At 47.0% G+C, this 23,670-nt stretch overlaps 1 protein-coding gene across 4 annotated transcripts in view; it reads left to right on the top strand.

Annotated features, from left to right (window-relative positions):
* Hth (Meis homeobox homothorax) overlaps positions 1-23,670 on the top strand; it is a 388,286-nt gene that overhangs the window by 130,898 nt on the left and 233,718 nt on the right. For all 4 annotated transcript variants that reach the window (XM_070670915.1, XM_070670914.1, XM_070670913.1 and 1 more), the window contains one exon: positions 8,443-8,572. In XM_070670915.1, coding sequence (XP_070527016.1) covers positions 8,443-8,572 — 130 coding nt within the window. The remainder of the gene's footprint in view (positions 1-8,442; positions 8,573-23,670) is intronic.

The raw sequence follows: 23,670 nt of genomic DNA, 5'->3' as shown, positions 1-23,670 counted from the left end.
AGCCGACTATACCCCATGCACGCGTGTCACAAGGCTTCCAATTCGTCTTATCGCGCCTTCGAATCGCGTATCCACCCTCGTCGAAGGGACGACGAGAGGGCCTTCGCATTGTCGCCGGTCTCGCACCGCAATCGTACAAAAAAAAAAATAAGAGTATCGCCCTGGATTACGTTCTCTATGTCGTATCGAGATCCCAGTCCCCGATCAGAAATTGGAATTCCAGAAATGGTCAGTAGTTCGTTGTTAAACCTTATTTTTTAGATCGTTAGATTAATTTTTTTGTTTTTTTTTTTTTTTTTTTGTTTTACGTGTTTGGTTGTCGATCGTTCGATGGCTAGGAGGTATTCACGGGCGATCAGGCAAGCGTGTTGCCATATTCGTGATCCTGCTTAACGTTACTGTCGGCTTGAAACTTCACGGCGAAACGTTTAGGTGGATATCAGGTCGAGTATCGTCGCTGTCAATACGTCCTTTCCTCGTTTGTGCGTGCCGTGTGCGTTCTATAGTGTGTGTCACGCGATGCTTGTGCGAACGCGTTAACATATGTGGGCAGAGCAGCCACTATCAAACCTTCGCTCGTCCGGTTCATTTCTCTCTCTCTCTCTCTCTCTTTCTCTATTATGGACAGTGGTTCTCACAGATTATTTATAATTACAAAAATCGCATTAATATGAATAATTTAGGATTCCTTTTTATTGCTTCCTGAGATCTTTGTTGCGTCGTCTTAATATTTCACATTTTTCCTTTAGTTTTTCTCGAATATTTTTAATTAAATGCGGTTCCATTCAACGTGGAATATAATCTAATGTGGTCAAGGTAGTTTTCAAAGTCAATTTACTAAAATAATAAGTTCTACCATGAAGATTCTTCGCGGTAACGAACGAGGAACGTTAACGACCGGTCTCTTGTTTCTTTGCACGATGCTCGCGAACCCTCGATTATTTTTCGCGCTAATGAACGTTTATATACACATAGCCGGGGCTGGGTGTCACTGTCCGCGCTTAATGCGATTGCAGTTCACGATAAGATGTTGCCTCTTGGCAATCGTTAGCGTCACTTTCGCCCCGCTCGCTTATCCTGCACGCACGCGCTACCTTTAATACGCGTGTGCGTACAAATTTGCTCCAGATCTTATTGAAATTCGTCCTCGCGAATATTTCATTCTCGACCCGCAAGGTGAACCACTTACAAATCAACCTCATCTTTCTCATTAATTACATCTTGGCAAAATCCATTGAATAAACATTATTTATAAAAAATAAAAAATATATATATATATATCTTAAATTAGTCGAGCTCGCCGGTTTAAAATAAAGTCGATGAGAAAAGTAGAAGCGCGTCGCCGACATATACGAGGAAGATCGGGAAACGAAGAGGCATAAAAAACGGCGGGAGATGAGGCGGAAGAAGAGGAGAAGGAGAGCTGGCAAAGCCGTCTTATCCCGAGGGAGCGGAGGCAACATGGGAAACCAATTAGCCGAGGAACGCCACCGTGCCGTTAGATACGAGGCGAGCTCGATAGTGCGGTGAACTGGCCGTTGCTGCCGGTTTCGACAGTGTTGTTGCCGATACGTTGCCCCGCCGTTATCGCCAAGCGCCCGCAAACCCACGTCGCGTTGTGGACCTTCCTCCGGCAACCTTCCAACCTCACGGATAGATTGACGACGCATGGGAATTAAAATCCCCGCCGCGTATGATCGGCTCGAGATGCCGCGCGCCAACGCCTCGAGAATCGTCCTACCCCTTTTTTCTTTTCCCCGTTTTTATCAACTCGCTATCGCAATCGCCGCCGCATGTGCGCCGCCGTTTACAATACACGCGAGAAACGACACGGTGCAATCTCGCGATTAGCGACGCTCGGTAACGAGATCTTTAAATCAGATTTTAATGCGCCCGACGCTTCGATTATTCAATAAGAATGACGCTAGTCAAATGAATATTAATGTGACGTTGACGCGAGTAAGAAATTCATACATACGAGGAGCGTTTAATGAAGCCGAATAACTTTGCGTGGTTTTATTTTAGAAATGTATATTTTAACTTAGTTATATCCACTCGCCGGCTTTAAATATAAATTTTACATGTATAAAATATAGTGCACGGGACATTCCGACGAGGGATCGGAGGGAGAGGGAATCGGGAGGCGCGTTATTCATGGGCTAATTAATTCCCGAAGATGTAACGGATGATCTCTCTCCGTACAAACTCCTCTCGACTATGGTTTCACGTTATACCGCGTAGTAAATCTCGAAGATTCGGAGAAGGTTGTTCGTCAGCGCGGATCACCTACGGCGCGCTGCCGGTTTTTCGTGGTCGCGGCGGTTTTTTGAGGTAGACGATCATTTGGGAGTCTAATTTATACGGCGGTTAAATTAAAACGACTGCGGTGGCGGCGATGGCGGTACGAGAGGTGGACGCATCTGCGAATCTCCATCGGGCCCCAAGGAGAACGGGAGCGAGAGCGAGCGAGACGGGGAAAGCACGAAAGAACGAAAGGCAGGGCACTGTATATACAGAGCCGGGAAGTCGAGAGGCTCTTACGTGAAGAGTGGAGGTACAGGGAATACTCCGAGAAAGAGAAGAGACTATATCGTGATTAGGGAGGAATGTTGATTAGATCCATCAGCTGGTCGAGTGCGGGCCCTCTTTCCTTCTCGCTGGACCCTTCGCCTCTTAAACCGATCTTTTCTTCTCCCCCCTCGCATCTTTCTGACCTAAAAACTCGATTCTTTTCCTGTAGAGACGTGTGGTCGCTATACATATACCCGAAATGAATTTATCACTGGCTGTTTTTTTTTTTTTTTTTTTCTTTTTATTCTTACGCTTGTTACAAATTATTCCAAAGAGATTACTTTTAATTGCATATAGATTAAAAATTTATTTTAATTATATTTATGGCACAGCTAAATTAAGTATTATACGTTAATACACCGTCGAGGGACGCGGTGGTACCTCGCGCCCAGTTATTTCATTTACTCCTTGACAAGTTGTTAGTATATCTAGTTTATTAGCTCCGGCAAAAGTCTTTTCCTATGTGCGAAATTCGCTGGTGCACACATGCATTTCCATCATCGGTGTAGTTTTAATGCTTTAGAAGGACTGAAAAAGAAAAAAAAGAGCTCGCTATACATATCTTGTTAAATTTAACGACGTCGAAAATCTAGTCGCTCGCGCTTTGATTTGAGAATCGAAACCCGTTTTCGTGGCGAACGTGTTTCCGATAACGCGTCGCCGTCGCAGCAGCCAAAAACGATGGATGCAGTAGGAGTCGTAAAAGCAACAGCACGAATCTGGATTTCGTTTTATTGACAACGCGCCAAATACCCGGATTCCACATTTATGACTGTGCCCCGGCCGTCTTCTCCTCCACTTTGTACAAGGAAAGGCAGATAAAGCGTTTTCTGCGAGAACGGCGGCTAGCGTACGTGATTCTTCCTCTCTCCATCCCCTCCCTCGGCCGCCGAGTACGAGCGTGGTAGTAGTGGGAGGCGTTCTCCCTCAGTCCACCGCGACCGTCACTCTGCGACACATCTACGCGCGCGTCTCGTATGTGATTTCACATACACGACGTTAAAGCAACGTGCACTAGCCGCCGTCGTCGAAGCTGATGCCATATCTGCCTCCCGGTGTACCTAACGCGTCGCTCACTCGTGCCGTTCATCCCGTGAAAGGAGACGGACACTGGCCGCGTCTCCAAAACAGGCTGCTGTCCGTCTCGTTCTCACACCACCTTCGCGCGGCCCTTCCTCGTTCGCCGGCTATAAATTTGTTTCGTTTATACGACCGTTTTAAAATCATTCCCCGGTCAGGTGTACACCTTGTTAAGGCCTAAACTCGTGGCCATTTAATCGCTCGAAGCTTGTGACTATATGCGGTTAGTGCGGCCTGTAAAGTCCCACCTACGGGTAAACTTTTGTATTTCCGTACGCCGTAAATTCGCCGCGAGAAATATTCGTCGCGAGAAATATTCGCCGCGAGAAATATTCGCCGGTATGCGAATCGATGAAAGATAATAATCTTGATCGGGTACACGCGACTGTTTTGCTCGTTTTTTGTGCGTTCTCAACGTTATCGAGTGATAAACATTGGAGCTCGCCGTGGTATTGCACCGATTGGAATGCTTAGGTAAGTCGCCGATGTTTTTGTTGACTTTTTAAGGGCGGCCACTAAGTGAATATTCATCGACGGATAGCTCAGTCGCCTTGAAAATCCATTTCAGATATGTCTCGATTAGTTCGCGGCCGGACGGTTACGATGCTGGCATGATATTCCATTACGTAGGAAATGTAAATATAATTGTAGCGTGCTGACATAACGGTAAGATAATCCACCGAGCGGAGGCGCTGCCACTGCAATAAATCGTAATTTATGATCCCTATATACGCCCGCCGGTATCGTTGAGAAATTCAAGACTGCACAGACAGAGACTTAGAACTTTCTTCTCCTTCTCTCTCTTTCTCTCGCGTCTTTCTTTTCAATTTATCTCTTTTTATTTCTTCTTATCTCGTCTCTCTCTTTATCTTTTTCGTTCCCGTCTGTATTCGCTCGCATCTGTAGAATGACGAAGAAGGCATAGACTCGATCTGGATCCGATACTTACAATATGCCGCGTTACCTCCATAATCTATCGCCGTCTCTGTTCGTCCTTCCCACTCTGCCTCTTTCCCCGGCTTGAATCAGCTAGTTTCTCCATCTTTATCACGCCCGTCCACCTCGTTTACGTCTTGTTCTCTTAGCTTCCTCTCGAGCTCTTGAGCACCAATAAATTAATTGCAGAGATTTACGTATCTCGCCCGTAAACCAGTCAGCGAGACTAATGCTCGGCTCTCTAATTACATAATTATATAGCATTATGTTATGACGGTCAATTAATACGTACGTACAATGATTCAAAAGCGCGGCTTGCGATTTGCGGTGTAATAAGTTACGTTTCCCCGCGTTCGCGTGGCGATTCCGCGCGAAGTAACGTGGTTTAAATCGCCGAATACGCGCGTGATGCATGCGCCGCTTCGATAAGCGATCGTAATTTATCGTCGATGAGGATGACAGTAAACGCGCGTCGGTCGGTGCTTTACGACGAGTATCACAAATGATTCCCCGATTCCAATCGCTCGCGGCTCGCACGAAAACGTTCCGTACGGGATATTACGCGTTCCGCGAGACGTTTACGTATCGTAACGACGACCTTCGACAATGCGGGAAATGCGCTCGGGCCGCGAGCACGATATTACCTAAATGCCGTTGCTCGGTCCGCGCGATCTCGCTTTACCTCCTCCGCGTAAATTTCGCAGATCGCTCTTTCGAGGGGTTCCTCGATGACTATTACTTCCTCCCAAGGACGCATTCCCGCAAGCTTCGCAGAGACATTTTTCCTCAACGGGAAGGAAACGTACGGTATAAACGAGCGGGGGTGGAATATGAGATGCGGGCAACTGATTTATTTAAGGGGCAGGCCAGACATCCGGTTTGTCGAATTACGCTTTAAGAGTGCCCGTAGTAGACTGGCAGATACAAACGGAGACGGACGGCGGGACGTACGTGCGAGCGAGAGCCAACGATGTGGAACGAGAGCGCGTAGCTCGTCGACCCGTTAACCGTTTATCATTGCATCGACACGAGTCACGCGGTGGACCCTACCGGCCACTTAAAAAACGGCGATTCAGCCTTTAGTAGGAAGTGACGTCAGCTTTGGAGGTATACGCGAGCCCACGTCTCTCTAAACGCGACGTAAACAGCTTCACGACGGCTTTCGTCGTACGATAGAAAAACTGTTCGCGATCGTGATTTCGTGAGACATTTGTCGCGGGCTCGCCAGTAATTAATTACGACGTAGGGACCTTTTGTAATTCTTTATTTCTTTTTTTTTTAATTTGACAATTTTTTGCAACGTTTGAGAAATCATTTAGGAATTTTAATTGTCGTCGCACATTTTTGGATCAATTAGGCGCGTAATCGTTTTCGAAATGGTCTTGTTGACGCCGCTCGGTCAATTATTGTAAGCACGGTCTAAAGATTATCCGCTTTGACAACCGTGATCCCTCGTTTCGCGGTGGATGCCAGTAGGAAACGGTCCGGCGACGACCGATGCATTATTAATGTCCCCCTTTATTCGTTACCACTCTCGTATTTACTTGCTCGTGCAATCTATCGGCATTCCTAAGCAAATAGCCACTCAAGAATCGTGAGTAATTAGTCAAATCAAATAGCGACTTCTCATTTCATGCCCATTGTGTTGCCTGAGATTTCCCGACAAGGAAATCTTCGCTTAATCACTTCCCATCGCGCGGAAACGTTTCGCGTCTCTTATCTTAGACTGCGGTTTTTTAAACTCTCAAGTTATTTTTGGAGCTTTTTTTCTTTTTTTTTTTTTGTTCTTTTTAACCTAAAATACGCATATCTGGACAGTAAAAATCTATCATATTTCAGTTGAGGTTAAAAATTTATTTTTATTTTATATATTGTGACTGCAGCAGTCATTTTTTTAAATTTGTTTTCGCAAACATTTCAAAATGTATAATATTGTGTACAGTTGTAAATCCGTGGCCTATTTATCGTGCGTTACATTTCGCATAAATTCTGTCGGAGCGCTCGGTCCATGCCGGCTCCTGTAAACCAATAAATTCATGTGACGCGTCTCTGCTCTAGCGGATCCTCTAGAGTTGACCGTGTAACGATTTCAGACGAGATACCAGAGCAGGCAGTCGAGGGAGAGGGCGAGTCGGTATATTATCGCGAAGATGACGCTTATGACAGCGTGTGGGAGTAGCTGTCACTCATTGTTGCCTGGCCAGACTTGATATACCCAGACATTTCGCTTCGTGATATCGAGATATTCGCCCGCTTCAAATTTTTGCCCTTCAACCTCGAGGGACAAGATCAATAAACTCGCAGGCACACATTTTTTTTTCTTTTTTTTTTTAGACGCGCACGAAGATTTAACGTTTATAAAAAAATACGAGAAGTTGCTTTCGAGATAAATCGCCATTAGAATATACGCATACTTTAAAGTACGTTCTCGAATCTCTCGGCTGAAAAAGTAAAGTCAGTGACCCTGAAAAGCCCGTTCCTCGTGCGCGATCGTTATGAAGAATCATTCAATGGATCTCGTCGCCCGCTCATCTCGTGGCTGTAATAACACTTCGAAATGCATTAGCGACAAGCGACGAATTGCCTCAGATTGATCTACGATTTGTTATTCATATACCGCCGAGTAATTCGTATACCGAGAAGGAAAGTTTGTTGAACTCGTTGATATTTTCCTTTCTGCGATTCGATGAAAATCTCATTCGGCCGTATCTCTTAAAATAATTCCCAGGCATATTCCCCATTCATTTCGCTCGCTCAGTCATTTCTATTCAGAGCTGTCCATATTTACGTGCTTATACACGGCTGCTTTGTGCTCAGTCGCCGTCGAACTGATTTATAAAACAAACTTACGTTTCGCGCGCGAAAGTAATTCCGCGCGCGTGTCTCCCGGCGCGGAGATCCGCAGACGTCTCGTTTCTTTCCTCCTACGGCGAGGGATTCTCTACGAGCGTCATTATCACACGGCTACACCTACGGAATAAACGATTGAATATTTACGGCGGACGTTCGTCGCGCGCGCGATCTCTCCCAAGTAAATCCGTTGATTCGTAAGTCGTGCGCGTTCTGTCGGGCTCCCCCGAATCATTTAAGTATGCCGGCAGCATTTTCGTGGAGAAATACGTGTGCTCCGTCTTTAATCGAGATCGAAATCGGTTTAACTCGCGCGCGACCATCGGTGGTTCGCGCAGGGTGTCTTGTCAAAATTAAAAAGAAAAAAATTCTTTGAAAAATTTGCTCAAACATCTGCCTTTTTCCCTCGTACTTGATTTGGTATATTAAAAAAAATAGAATTATTAAAAATATTAATTGTCAATGTCGAAGAGGTTTAATCCCAGATATGCACGGATTAAATGTTTGAAACACACGTTATCTTGATCAACATTACATATTTCATGAAAGCATGAAAGTTATCGTTAGATAAATTTTTATTTTCTCTCAATTAAAAAAAAAAAAAAATAAAGTCGAGCGCTTAATCAGTCGACTCACATTGTTTTTACACGCTGTTTATAGACGTTTATGTTGTGTCTGCGATTGGAAAAAAAGACTTTTAGAGGTGCCTTGTATGCACGCGCGTGTTCAGGGTAGATAACGAAAAAATTCTCGACGCATGTTAACGTGACACGCGCTTCCACAAGCCAGATACTATTATTTAAATGAAACAATATTAAAAGCAAAATAATATATATGAAAACCGATGTTAATTTACAATGGTGGGGATGGTGAGCGTTTTTTAAAATTACTTAAAATCTTCCTGAACGATATTTAAACCGATATTATTATGTGCGTGATTGACGTATTATCGAAGAAAATATAAGAATATCAATTAAATAATTTGCAATCTCTTTTGCATTACAGAGGCCTCCTTCCTCGTCGCTTTCGTATCCCGGCGCGGGTGCTAACGATGACGCCCGCAGCCCCGGAAGTGGTGGTACACCCGGACCCCTCAGCCAACAAGCGCCAGCCAGTTTGGACTCATCGGATCCAGGTAAGTTTTTTTAAAAAGACAAATATATATATATATTGCCGGAATAATTATCTTATTCGCGTTGCATGCATTATAATTTTCAAGCGATGGTAGCCGCTCGTTTCTGAATAATTTAAACGTTAGGCGCGAATTTCGCGTCAGATCGAACGTACACGTGAGGCGTAGGTGACGAGCTATAAAAGAATTTTCGGATCGATTTGTCGTGGCGGATCGATAAGGACTTAAAGTAGGTCTCTTTCGCGCGCGGGGCGAGAAACATACGTCCAAGCATAACTCGCGCGGGTGACGACGGCTAGGCAGGCTAATGACAATATCACGCGACGAGCAACGAGTTGATGACAATCAAGACGCGCGGCTAGTTGAGACCCCACGGACCCCTTCTACACGCCCTTCAAATTTTACGAACACGGATGCGAGTGTCTACACCATCAAACTCGCGGCGAAGCCACCGTCGAGCCTAATGAGCGGTTCGTCGCATTGGCGTATCCAACGAAAATATTACCGCATAACGGCGAATTATCGTTCCACTCCTTTAAACGAGCAATACTTTTTTAAAGCCGTACGGGCGTTATTTAAAATTATCTCCAACGCTGTATTTAGGCGAATACTTCGTTGCAGGCAGGTATCTCATTCTTTCTTTTGCTTCATGATGTGACAAAAAGCTCTCTGTATCTTCCACGATTTATCTCGCTTGTTTGCACGCGGCAATGAGTGCCCGCTCGCGATTCCGAAGGAAAAATTTAGGCGATGACGGACGGACCGCGCCAGTGGTTAACGCGACCGGGTTCAGTCAGTCACAGTGAGGGTATACAAGTTCACGACATCATCCCATAAAGATTCATTAAAGTCCGCCGTTCTCTATATTTGTTCTGTCGTGCCAACATTATGGTGCCGCGTGGCGTGCCAGTTCGGCCGGGCGTTGCACGCACATACATACAATGCACACGGGCGAGAAACAAAACGGTTGATCAATAACAATCATGTAAGCGCGGACTATACGTCAAACCCGGGGGAATTGGGCGAGAAGAAGAGACCGATGACCGCTGATAATCTGGGGAAAGAGCGAACGAGAGGGGAAGCGATAATGAACGGGCGAGCGTCTGAAATGGTGAGCCCGCGTAACGCGCTCGAATTAAGAAGCGGCTTCGTCTTCGTCGCCGCCGTGATGCTCGGCGATGCAAATGGAGCGCGTGCAACGGCCATTTCGTGACGAGATACGGATCTGCCGCGCGAGATTTGTCGCGGAAAAATGTTGACGAGGGCCTCGCGCGAGTTTCCTTCAGCACGCGTGCCGGCCGTCCTTTTAATTCCGCCAACCACTTAGTCGTACAAGTTCGCGGGCTTTTACTGTGTAAGGTGAACGGCCTAATCGTTTCCCTATATCGTATCGACAATTAGCACATTAACATAAGCGATTTGAATTAACGTACGCGCCTTTTAGAAAGTATAATACGCTGCGAAGTTTAAAAGTTGCGCAACCGTGCACGCGATCATTAAATTGCTATCGTACCCGCGTCGTTATTTTGGGTGGGATGCCAAATGTAGAACAATCTTCTTGCTACTTTTGAATTGCCAAATAACATTGGCCAATTCGCATTGCCGAGGGAACGATGTTGCCTAATGGAAATTTCGCGTGCCGATGGTATTTACGAATATTTCGGAACATTTAATTACAAATTTTAGGAGCACACGAGGGAACGAATTTGGTAAGAGAAACGAATAGCGTTGCGCCACTCGCAATTATCTCCCTACCGGCTGGGAAGTTCTCCGCGCGTAAAAATTTTTCCTCGCTCTCCGGTAGGCGCCGTACTCGACAATGTTAAGTCATCTTCGGATTTAATATCCGCGAATTGAGCGTGCGTGTACCGCGCGCACGGGTTACAGCTGGTTCGTGACTAGATATCAATCTCCGCGCCCGAGATCTCTGTCGTGAGAGAACGTGGGGCCCAAGAGTTTCGCACGTGGCCGCTATAGAAAGCGCAGTCGTTGACGCACGCGAGATCGCGCGCGAGAAAGACGCGAGAAAGGAGAGAAAGAGTAGAGAAAAAAAAAAAGAAGAAGAAGAAAAAAAAATTGATAGCTCTCCTGCACAGCGACGGGAACATGATAATCCGCAATCGGCGCTTTCACCGCGCCGGCGATAGCGCGCGTTTGGAAAACGTCCGTGAGGTACGAGCCTCCCCGCCTCGTCGTTCCGTTTTCTTACGTAAGCGCCGATCCGAGAGGCGGTTCACTCCGATCCGACAGGCCTACGTGAAAATGTAAATTGTCCTTTTATAAAACGGGAGCGCGCGCGGAAATGATGTACGGTGCATACACGCGCGCCGTTTAATAACATGCAGCCGATTAAAGGTGCTGAAAGAATTTAATTGACATGCATTAGATTCGTAGAAATATCATCGAGCTTAGGCAAATCGTTCCTGTCGACATAAATTACAGCGTGATAAGATTAGTGACATTTATAATTATCGACTAGTTAAATTAGAAAATTAGATTGAATTATTAGACCGCGCCGGCGCGATACTCTCGTTATCGATATAATGCTCGCGATGCGATCAATGATTTTTAATTCTCTCTTAATCGGCTATCGATCTCGTTCGGGGCGAAAGTTCGCGCGCTAAAGTTCGGAAGAGGCTCGCGATTTATAACCGTTTATTATGTCCCAGTCGCTATCTTTTTCCGATTGCGACACCGCACGTACGTGTACGTCATTAACGCGAAAGCACGTCCGCCGACTTCGAGGAGCGAGGAAACGATACGAGCGTCGAATACATTAAATCGCGACGAATAATTGCCGACATCTCCGCGTCGCGTTGCGCAAATGCGCTCTGTAACGTCGTTAAATGATGTAATGAATCGATTCGTCTCCGATAAACGGGCAATTTATCGTCTTTCTTCCACCGGTCTCCAAACTGCCGAATGTAAGCTGCGAAAAGTATCGTTCCTACTCGCCGTGACCTGCGTTTCAACACTTATTAATAAGTTCACCAGCGATTAGTTGAAATAAAAACAAATAACGATGCTGCAATATCGTGGAGTTCGTTAACTTTTCGCGAGATAATTAACTGCATTGTTAAATATGGTGGCAAAGGACTGTAATCTTTAAGTGTTACGCAGGAATGCCGATGGTATCTGTTCAACATCTCGCGGTAACGTGGGCAATTGTTTAGGTTGCTCAATTCTTTTTACGAGCTTCACCCTTCCGCAAACAGCGAATATTGACGCATGTAGACTTTCTTACTTGCACACACGTTACTTGCGTTGGCTACTTAATGTCGAGATACCATCGACACATCCGGGGTTGTCATCGTGCGATGCGGTATTTGCTCGATTCGTTTTCTTTATTCCTTCCATCGGTCTATTCGCGATTCCTCCGTTTCTCCCTTCGGGTCCTCATTAACGTGCCGGCTTGTTTGCCGCGCGATATCATCGTGGACGTTCTTTTTTCGATCGTCTCCCGCCTCGCCGCGATGACTGACAACGACATCGCCGGCGGCCCTAATTTGTATTCCATCAGTCGTCAAACGACGACCTACGGCTCGCAAAACTTTTCCCGAGCTCGCCCGGTGGATTATTGAACTGTACGGAAAATTGCCCGCGCTGATAAAAGCCCCGCCGCGATAAAAGAAAACCGTAGACTCTCGATTCAAAAACCGCCACGCCGGTGTGTATCGCTTAGACGAGATGCAAGCCGCTGGGTACATTGCGCATTTATTCTAGATCAATAGTCGTACGTACAATAAAAAGCAGAATGCGAGCGATACATTTGACATTCGGGTCTCTCTTTTTTTTTTTTAATTATTTTTATTTTTTATTTTTTATTTTTTTTTTTTTAATGTTCGCTTACGGCGCGACATTTATGTCGTCTCATCCATCGTCCGGCGACACTTTCATGAAAGCTTCGATGGAGACGTCACGTGTGTCACAGTCCGGAATGTTTTCCAGAACGGGCTGGAAACGCGTCGCCGCCGCCGCTGATACGTGGGAAGAGCGCAGCTCGGTGGGAGGGGGGAGGGAGCATTAACATATCGTGTCGCAATCACTCGCGGATATAAACACGTTCCTCCTCGCGACGGTTATAAAAGATTCTATCTCGCTGCCCGGCTGACCGATCGCAAAACACGGCCTCGAGAAACTATGCTAGCCTATGAACGAGGGAAATACACCGGCGCGTACGGGGACGGTCACGCGGCTCTCGTAAAGTTTATCTCGCTCGCGATACCCGGCAATGTTTTTTTCTTTTTCGCCAGCGTGCAAACGTTAATTTTCATTTCGCCTTGCCGACTGGCGGAGAGCCTATGCTCTTTTTCAAAAGGTGCGACAGCGTTTCGTATCACGCATCGATCCTCGTTCGCAAGGGTGTTTTTTTTCTCTCTCTCTCTCTTTCTCCTTTTTTCTTTTCTTTTTTTTTTTTTCGCTTTCTGCGTAAATCATATCGCACTCGGCGATCATAAATGTATAATACGTAGCGCGATCGTTAAACATACTTTGTGCGGATGACGACAGTCGTTTTAAATCATCTGTGTTATCTAATCTGCACTTTTGCGAATATGTTTTTTAAATCGTTTAGAGCGACACGTTGATAAAGCGTATTGAATATTAATGCAACATGAAATTGGAGTTCGTTACTCCGATTCGCTTTGTAAATCCAGTGAAAATGCATCGCAACTGTGGGACCCGGTTCGTTATGTTCTCGACGAGACCATTTTTTAAATTATGGGGTATCCCAGTGTCAAGGTGTTTTCCGAGAGCCTTTCGTTAGGTTAATAGAACACTGCCGATTAGCATCTCACCTCGAACACGATTTACCATCTCGGAAACGATCTCGTGGCCGGTATCGATCATTCTATCTCTGAAATACGCGCTATCGTTCTTGCGACAAGCAAACGAAGAATCCTCCACTCTCTCTCTCTTTCTTTTTTTTTTTCGTATTTGGACACTTTCGAGCAGATTGGGTTTTTCGATTCGGAACAGGTCCTGTCAACCCGACGACTGTCCCTTTGTAACAATCTTCGACGTTCGGCTTTCCGTGCCTTTCGAGAGATCCTTAATCGACGGTTCGTCGACTCGATCTTCACCGTCTTTGGCTTTTTCTCGCCACGCCGATTGTTCTCTCCTTGTCTGGTCATTCGCGGCAAGGGAGGACAACGTGCGCGGGAAAAGGAGAAGGCATTAGATATCCCTCGTTTTCTGACAAGTATCGGGCGTGCGCGTCGGCTGGCGAAGAAAGAGGCGACGCGGCGGGGGTGAAGGGCGAGCGGTGTTAAAGCGTGTACGGGGACCAAAGATCACGAGGAATTCCTGGAAATCGGCTTATGCGGAGGAGAGGACGCAGGAGAAAGGGGTATCGAAGGAGGGAGATAGAAGTAATGAGGTTGATTCTCTGTTTTCTGTGTTTTCAGCGAGCGGCGGCGAGAGTATCGGTCGGTTATCGGGCCGTGGTCTTTTTTTCCTTCTCATTTTGTTTCGTTCTACGTAGAACTCATTCTCCTCCCCCGCATTAGTCCCTCTGGCACGTCTCTCTCTTTCTCTTTCTCTCTCCGTCTCACTCTCGCTCTTCCTCGCGGCATAATGAGGCCTTCATGTTGTGAAACTTTTGCGTCTTGTACGGTTTTTTTTTTTCTTTTTCTTTTTTTTTCCTCATCCTGGAGACGTTTCAGTCCTGCGTGAAACGTCATCGAGCGGAGACAAGAATCTTTTCATTGTCCGGCGGGAAACTTTTGTTCGCCTTTGATTGCAAATAGAAAATAAATTCTCCTTTTTAATGGAGCAAATCTTTCCAGTGCACGTCGCGCACGTTGGATTAGATATAAACCGCCGCAATTTATTCTCCAAATTTCAGTGGAAATAATTTAACGAAAATACCGATTATTACACTCTTATATTTCGCGATGCGGCGAGTCGTACGCCGAATGATTTAATGGCCCGTTACGAATTGGGAGCATCCGAGACCCAACTGCAGAAATTGGCGTAATACGCCTTATTATTATCGAAACCGCAACGGCGAGAGGTTCTCAACTTGCGCGCGCGAAATGATCGATAGCGCGCAGATGGCACCAGGAAGCGATTAAATTATGAAATGTGTACATTTGCAACGACATTGCTCGCGCTTGCAACGACACGTCGTGTACAAAGTTTATGAGACGCAGCCGGGGAGGGAAGGGGGAGGGACGCGGAAGGGTAGAGAGCGGGACCAAACACCGCGATACCGAAGTTAATTGGCATGTTAATGAATAATAAACTCGTGTCACTCGCGCGCGCGCGCCCGGTATCGATGGCTCTCGGGACGGTTTGTAACTATGGACGTGACATCGCGCCTGGCATGCTCTCATTAATATCATTGTTTACTATGCCTCTAATCTCCGTAATTTTTGCCACCGTGCAACCGCGTCTCTACCGAATGGTGACTTGTCAGAGTTCATTGATTTGAGCGACCGCTCTCGCCGAGCGTTATCTTCCTCCCCGGCCGATTCTTGGTAGTGGTACTCTCCGGTCCGGCTGACCGGCGGAGGAAGAGAAAGGAAAAGAAAAATATTTCTCTTCTTATCTGTCTCATCCGATAGGCGAAACCTACGTCAGCTCGCGCCGCAACTGCAACGCCGTGAATTGGAACCGAGGCGTTCTCGCCATCTGGCCGATTAATTCTTCGAGTAACGGATAACGATAAGGCTTTGCAGGTCGCACCGGACGAACACTTGATCGTAACGCAATAAATAGAAAGAACTTTCGTTATTCGCGCGATATCGACAGCCTTCTCCGCCGGCGTTGCCGTAAAACATTTAAACTCATTAAGCGCAGACAGTTGAATTACGATGAATTTTTTAGACTGCATTATTAAAGCTCGACTTTTTTTTTTCGCATTATCCCCCTGTGTATTGGCGATACGTGTAAAATAATCGTAGCGGTAATCAACAAAAACAAATAAGCGCGAGCAATATTATTTATTGGCTGTTTGCCAAGAGCAAATTTCAGAATATTTACCTCTCTACCTCGTTTCATCGGCATCCTAATAAACGTCGGTACATTTTGGATGATTTAAAAATAGTCATAAATTCAATCCTCTCGGATGCTCTCTCTTTCTCTCTCTCTCTTTCTCTCATCTCGCGCGAATGCTACACGCGGCCCGCAGAAAAATCAATTAAGCGGCTTATGTGAAATATCGGCGCAATTACGCACGATTGCCAAATCTAGTCGGGCTATCGATGGCCGCATTATCAAACGCTCCCGCTCGGCCATGTCGATTTCAACTGCAATTCTCTCTCGCGCACTGTCAGCTTTTCATCGAGCGTGCGCATTTTTATTACACGATTCGGAGGCGTATTATCGGGCTCGATGGAGCGTGCACGGATCCAGGGAATCGCACGCGAGATCCTTTTCCAACCGAGGCGAACCAGGAGCGATTGCAAAACCAGTGATCGATAATGCGCTTCACATTCGACAGATACACGTTTCGGCGTTTCACAAGCGCGGGGAAAAATTTGCATGAAAATGTTATTATTGCGAATTTGATAAGGGTTTTAACGACAGAATGCTTTCGGTCTCTTGTAAAAATGAATAATAGCAATATAAATTCGCGAAATTACGTAAACTGGAAACAGCCGAACGTATAGCGTTAAACCGTACATTTATTATCGTCGAAATATCCTTTCGCGCAAATTGACACGATTGGCTGATCAATGAAATTTACTTTCTACGATGCTCGCGATCGATAATGCAACGATAAGCGATTTCGCGAGGATCTCCCGATTTTATCGCGAGAGTTCGCGTTTACTCTGCGGGGACGTTCCGATTCTTTTGTAAAGCCATTCGTCAACGTTATCGGGCCGTCGGAAATCTTATAACTCTAACACGACATTAATTACGCTTTGTAGCGTACGAGATATGTATACGTACACTTTCGGTCGGAGCATGCGGCTTATCGTTTCTCACGATGCAGTCATACGCCGCGGTTCGCCGGTACCAGTTTATCGGAAACACCTTCCCTTTTTTTTTTTTTTCTTTTTTTTTCCCTCGTCGTACCCCTAGAACCCCCGGAGTGTTGACGAGAGTCGATCGTAAATTTTCTCTTGGTAGAGACGGTGCATGTTTCTGTTTTTTTTTTTTTTCCCAGTTAATATCTCATCACTCTATTTCATCTTCTTGCTTCGCGTCGTGTAATCCTCGGATGTACATCGAAAGTTAACGACAGTCGCAATTGCAATTAGTGGAAAAAAAAAAGAAATAAAGAAATAATGAAAAAGAAAAGTAACGATATACCTCTGTCTTATCTAATACGATTGCGCGCGTGTTCTCTCCTTTTGAACCGGGCACTTTTATTTAAATGTTATTTTCTGAGATAGGGAAGGAAGAGGATGGATGGATGATTTACGTAACAGTTTCACCGCGGCGATAACGATGAATCGATAAATCAGTCCTCGTGCACGACTTTTGTTAAGCTAACGAGTGATTTAATCAAGCGTTGCATTTTTTCGGCTTTTGTTTATTTATGCGCTTGTCGAGACGCGCTTTTCCTTATTGCGCGCCTCGGAAGTAGCAGCGATTGGAGAACGTTATATGGGGAAGTAACGGGTAAAAGGGGATCAGAATGCGCGTCAAAAATACGACTTGTCGAAAGTGTTATAATGAATAATGTGAGTTGCGCGCCCGTCACTCTCGGGAGAGTCAGCCTTCGCGCCGTTACCGATATTGTATCGGCGATGGAGGAGGCAGTGATTGCTGCAGAAAGAGAGGGGTTACAGCCAGTTCATTGCATGCAGTAAATTTTCTTTGGCTGGTAGCAACGCATGCCCATCACGCGAGACTATATACAGTAAATAAACGATATACGGCATTTTTGTTTGCATCGAGTAAGAAGCAAGGAAGAAACCGCCGGCAGCTCGACCCCGTTTGCACGTGCATATTTTTTCTTTTTTTTTTTCTTTTTTTTTTCGTCTAGCTCGAGAGGTCAATCGGATGATCTTTGCGGAATTTAAGATATAATATTCGTTATCAACTCGGCATAAATCTAACAGCATTATCGAGGGAATAAAAGTTAATTGATTTAGGTAGCGGGGAGACAATTCTAATCGCGTTCGCGTATGATTTATATTCTCGCGGTTGAGCACCTCTATCTGACAGCTGTTCGGAGCACGTAAGATAACCCAAAGCAGCCGGGCTGTCCCTAGTAGTCGGCTCGCGTGCGTATTGACGTAGTTTGTATTTTTTAAGTCTCTCGTCATGCCCAAATGGCTCGGCCACGCCGGCCACGGCGGAGCTCCTTTGATTGTCTTCCGAGAAGCACCGAGATTCTTTCCTTCCTGTCAGCCGGTTAGTAGATCAGCCACGAATTACCACGAAAGTCTACCACGAAAGCCAATCAGCATCGATGCACTCCTGAAAAGACACTTTGGTCCGGATTCCCCGAACATTCTTTATTGTGCGCGCGGTACGAAAGAAAGCTGTTCGGCTAAATTAATGCCTATGCGACTGTCCCGAATCATTATTTGGTGTTGCGGAATTTCCGCAAATTTCATAGGAGCATTCATTCCCCCCTCGGAGAAAAAAAAAAAATTAAAAAAGAAAAAGAGAAGAGAGAGGAAGCACTTGTAATATCCGTCAAGCAAGCGGTGCGAGTTTAGCGGCGATAATCATTGGTTTTAATAAAAAGAAAACGCCGAAAAGCACGCGACCGTATGAGCGCGTTCACAATTTACATCCTCGATAAATGTCGCATGTCAAGAAATAATAAATAGCCGTCTAACATAGTTACTTGGATCACTACCGGTGGTCCTAAATGCGTTGTGGCCCATAAAAACTTAACGAGCGCCGAAATCTGAAAGCCGAAGATCAACGTTATCCAATCGCGAGCGGACGACCTTTGCCCTTCGGTCGCTTATAGATCGCTCGATAGCACGCTCTCCTTTGCTAATTGCAGACACGCGCGTATCGCGATATGGAGATTTATGTGAGGGGAATCGAGACGACGGCGCGAGGGCAACTTTGTCGCGATTTCGGTCGATTTCGAGCCGCGCTCGGCTTGTTGTCTCGCCTTTCCTATCCGCGGCAACGCTCGTAAATCGTTTTCGTCCCCCGAAGGGGAATTTCACGTGACGCCTCGTCGAAACGTATTCTTCTGGACTTTATGCCCGCGGTGGCAGTAAAATCTTATCCTTACGAGACACTCTTCCGCGCCGAGGACTAACGGGCACGACTCCCGCCGTTTGGTGCTCAAGGACCGGGCCGAGGAAGAATATGTTCCTCTTGGACGATAACATCACGTGGTACCGTATGGCGCGTATAACGTGTCGTTCTCGTGTCACTTAAAGCCGTAATACGTTTTGGCGCGGAGAGGCACAGTCAGTTGGCGACGACGCGGTGTCCCGGCGAGGAATTCGGCCAGGGTCGCCGCTTCGTCCCGATTACTGCCGCTTAAGGACGCCGGGATCTCTGGGCGAATCGATCGCGGTCGTAATAATCGGACGGGAATAAATCCGTCGCTACGCGCGATATGCGGTACGCGCCAAGAATAAATTATTTATTGCAACAACTGAACAAACGAAATTAAAAATATTCGCGCGCTTTAATTTTAATTTCGCAAAACGCGGAGGTCATTAAGTATTTAGCGATTCGCTTCCCGTCATATTCCAACGGCGAATTTCGCGATCGTGATAAGATGGAGCGTGAAAGAAATGGCACTTCTCGGCCACAAATATCATTTCGTTCCGGCGGAGTTTGAGAATCTCGTAAGTTCTTTCAGGGATTCACCTCTCGCCGCTCGAATTTTCCGCGGCGGGGCCACCCCTTTTGCCGTAGCATCCCTTTTTCTCTTTCTCCCTCGCGCCCGACTTCCGACGAGCGCTTTCCTATCTTGTACTTCCATCTTCTCTCTGCATTCCTTGGGGTATTACACGCCCCAGCGTGCACCACGTATCTTCCCTCTCGCCTGCGCGAGGCGTCGACTCGCTGCCGCTTCCACGGCAGTCCTTCCACGGCTTTCTACGTCGCGAGGATGGGCGAGTGAACTCGTTCAAATCCCGATGCGGCGCCGGGAACAGCGCAAACCCATTACGGATTCATCGTGCGCCATTAGCTAATTCTTCCCTTGCTCCTAACATCTTCCTTTCCGCGCACCCTTTTACCGCCCATTGCGCTCGCGCGCTCGCGAGCGAGCGATCGTCTTCGGCTCTCTCGTTTTCCTCCTCCGCCTCTCATCCTATTTCGTGCTTTCCCATCGGACCCTTCAGACCAGCTTTCAAACTCTTGTAGACCCTTTCTAGCTTACTCGGCTTCGCATTTTGCGCAAATGTTCTTACCGCGTGCTAAATGAAGACGCGCCCCAATTTTCAGATATCGAAAGAAATTTTTTTTTTTTTTTTTTGCGAAGGAAAATATATCTGAATCGCAGATCAGGCCGAGTTTAGGTTTTTGATTGCGAGCGAGATCGACTTGCCGGATACGGAAATGAGGATAATTTGCGTTTCGGGGAGGTCCCGATTCTATCGAGAACGGCTGATTTTCCGAGGAGCATGTCGTGCCTGAAATGTATGTGACGAGAGAGAGACGGAGAGAGAAAGATACTAAAGGGGTGAAAGAGGGAGGACGGGGGACATCGGCGAGGGTAACAGGCGGTGAAAGCAAGAGGAAGACACAAGTGGAGGAGAGGAGAGGACAATCCCGTGCGCGCACGATGGAACGAAAATGCAGTCACCCGGAATAAACGAGGAGACCCGAAGTTGTTGGTCGAAGTTCAGTCGGAGGGGTTGGGAATGAGTTTGCGTCGTGGCGGTGATGAAACTTTGCCGTGACGAGAAAGAGGGGTTGTCACGCCGTTCGCCTCTAAAGCCACCCTATCCTCCCGCGTGGAGCGTGGTAACGCACCCCCTTCTCCCCTCCTTTCACCCGCCGTTTCAGCCATTGTTCCTTTACGCGCGGTATTCTGGCTTTAAATGCGCGGCTTTGGTATTCTTCTCGTGTCCTCCGTTCATAGGCGACGAAAGAAGCGTTTCCCGACCACTTGTGCGATTACCTTTGTTCCGACATCGAATCGCGAGAGCTAACATTTCGTTTGCGGGCGCAATCTTTTTCTCCGGTACAACTCGCTGCGGGATATATTATTTCATAGCAGACATGCTAAATATAAAGTGCAGCGAAGACAACCCGAAGGCTCCCAAAACTGCGGCTTCAGATATAGACGCAGAACCGTGTATCCGAATAAGAGGGCAGATTTTAATTGAAGTCACGAACCGGCGTTTTACCGCGACCGAGACTCTCCCGCCGGAGTGAAGAAGCGCCGCGACGCGCGACGCTCGTACGGGTCTGCGCCGCTGGACCACACATCGCGAAGGATAAAAGACACATCATCCTGCGGCCCGTCGCGGATATAAAGGCGAGCGTGACATATTTTTGCGATGCTTGAACGATGCGAGAAGCGCGTATGCGCGGGAACACGCGCTCTACGAGCCTCTAAATATAGAGCGTGACTCACGGCGCGACGCGTAGGAGGAAAGAGGAGGCTGCGGCGGTACGAAGGGGAGGAGGGAGGAGACGCGCAAAAATACAGCGGCGAGAGAGTGTCGTCTCCGCGCGGAAACTTGCGCGCGTAACCTCGTCGCTTCCACATGCTCGCGTCCACTTTCACGCGCGTTCGTATAAACATTCGACTTAACCGCGCGGCCTCTTATCCGCGACATTCGCGCAATCGACGGGCTCTCGTCTTAGATCGTATCTCCCGCGCGGCACATCGCACTCGACGCTGCAGCATATGTTAATGCCGTCGATACAAGGGGGAGGAAAAAAATAAAAAAACCTCACCGGGTTATTGTTGTAGAAATAATGGCGTCCCCGTTTTTCTCGAAGGAAAACGTTCGCTCGATCGATTTTAATTTTCTGATCGCGAGGGAGGAGAATAAAAAAAAATTAGGTCTCCGTTAAGTCGTTGAAACTTCTGCGCGAAAAGACGGAATAAAATGAAAATAGAGAACGAGGCGGTTGGTCCGCGAACAACGACGGGAAGATGATTTTTTTTCTTTTCTTTTTTTTTCTCGATCGCTTCTGCCGCTGCCGAACAGATTTCATTCTTGGTTTACAAGCGTGTGGTCTACAAAGAGGTTGCCACGTTGTTAAAATAACCGCAGAGCCCCGAGACCCGCGGCACACGAAAGCTTATGCTTGTTCGCGGCGCGAGTGTACTGTCGGTGTGCGATTTCGTTGGGCGCTGCACGAGCGAGAAGACGCAGCGTGCATGCAATGCACGCGCACGCAGCTGCGTACGCACGAGCGTAAGAAGCGCGCGTGTGTGCGAGCGTCGGCACGGAGGAAAGCTGGCACGCGGGCATGGCCCTCGAATGGGAGATGCATCTTTACTTTGTGACATCGCCGGAATGGCGGTCAACCTTCCTCCCAGCCGGCTCTCGCCGACGAGGGGCATTTCCTAGAGTCGTAAAATCGCGAGCGCCGAGGCACGCGTAAATCGTAACCAATTTACAAATTACGACTTCAATCGATTCTTCCGTAAACGAGCCGTCAATCTGATTTTTCAATTTATTCTGCAATAACCTCTGCATAAATATCTCTCTCTATTTTTTATTATATATTTTTCACGGTATCGTTTATATAATTTTCGAACAAACGGTGAAAGTAAGGAAATTAATATTATCTAAAATAAGAAGATTATTTAAAATGAGAAAAATTACAACGTTATATGACAATTAAACGCTATTATACGCTATTTATTTTTGCGGGCACGTACTAGCGCGTACGACGTTTTTGCGGAAGTGTTACTTTTGCATTTTTCGTCAAGTGGTTACTTGGCCGTAGCGAGAACCACTGTGACCACCGCCGTCACCGCGGCGGCGGTGGAGCGATAACGTAAGAAACTTTTCGAAAACCACAAAGTACGGCCGTAAAGGAGGGCCGCGTGCGCGCACGTCACGCGTTTTACGGAGTCGAGGAGCAGACGAGTGAAAAAGACTTCCCCCCTGGATTCTCACGAGACGTTAGGGCGAGCGGGACGGCGATACGGGGAGCCTTCGCAGCGCTTCCTCCCGAACCTCGGCAACGCGGTTGCAGGCAGCAAGACTGACACTTTTTGTCGGCAGTCTCTCGTCGATTTTGCCGTCCCCGGCGTGACTTTTATTGCTTGTACGGCGTAAACGCGGCCCCGCCGGGAGCGCGAGAAGGAACGTGGCTCTATCTCGTTAAAGTCCTTACGGTTAAATTCGAACTTAACTTAACGAGTCGATACACCATCTGGACCCGCCGTGTTTTGAAACCGTTATGGAAAGGCGCTCTTGCGCTTTCGCGTTAATTTTAGACTGGCCGCGCCGTTGACGCCGTAGAATAAACGAGACGATAACAAATTTGGGGTGATGTGTAAAAAAAAAAAAATAAAAAGAGAGAGAGAAAAAAAGAATGAATTCGAACGAATTTAGCAATTTGATGGTTTCCAAGAGCGCGGTAGCTGTTAATTTATTTTGACGCTGAGGACGGCGCGGGTTCGGTATCGAGCGTGACGTGAATGAAGAAAGCGCCTAATCGATTATTTGTTACAACATAGAGCTACCGCGAACGACGAGGTAGGCGAGGCCGCGCGAAGAGGAGTGCCCCTAGATTCGGTAATGAAACTCACCGACGTGTGTGATTGAAATCGCGGGACATCGGCGAAATAACCGTCGGGATCGAGGAAAAAAAAAAAAAAAAATGACAGGCGCAGTAACGAAGGGGGTGTTGAGCGTTACGCCGCAGACGCACCATTATGCCCGATTACGTCAGGCAGCGAAATCGCCTGGTCGATGCTTTTCATTTTTCCGTCAGCCCCGCCATTGCCCCGTAATAAAAGGTAATTACGCGCGATAGCCGTGCATTTAGCGGGCCGTTATTATTTCTTCATCGCGCCGGCAAAATCGACTGTCGATTATTTCGAATAAATTTCATTTTTTCTGGCGAACGGAAAGTCAGTATCCGCTGCGCGCTTCGAGAGGAGAATGGGAAACGTCGAGTGCGAGAAAGGAAATCCGCGACACCTGTGCGCGCACAATAAATTTGTTACTTTTCACCAGAAGTTTTAACGTCGGGCCGAGACCTAAATAAAAGTTGGGGACCCCGCCGTCCGAATGACTCTT

This window comes from Cardiocondyla obscurior, linkage group LG22, assembly GCF_019399895.1.
Source record: "Cardiocondyla obscurior isolate alpha-2009 linkage group LG22, Cobs3.1, whole genome shotgun sequence".
NCBI lineage: Eukaryota > Metazoa > Arthropoda > Insecta > Hymenoptera > Formicidae > Cardiocondyla > Cardiocondyla obscurior.
The sequence above is the reverse complement of the archived record's forward strand: the minus strand, read 5'-3'. Positions and strand labels throughout refer to the sequence as shown.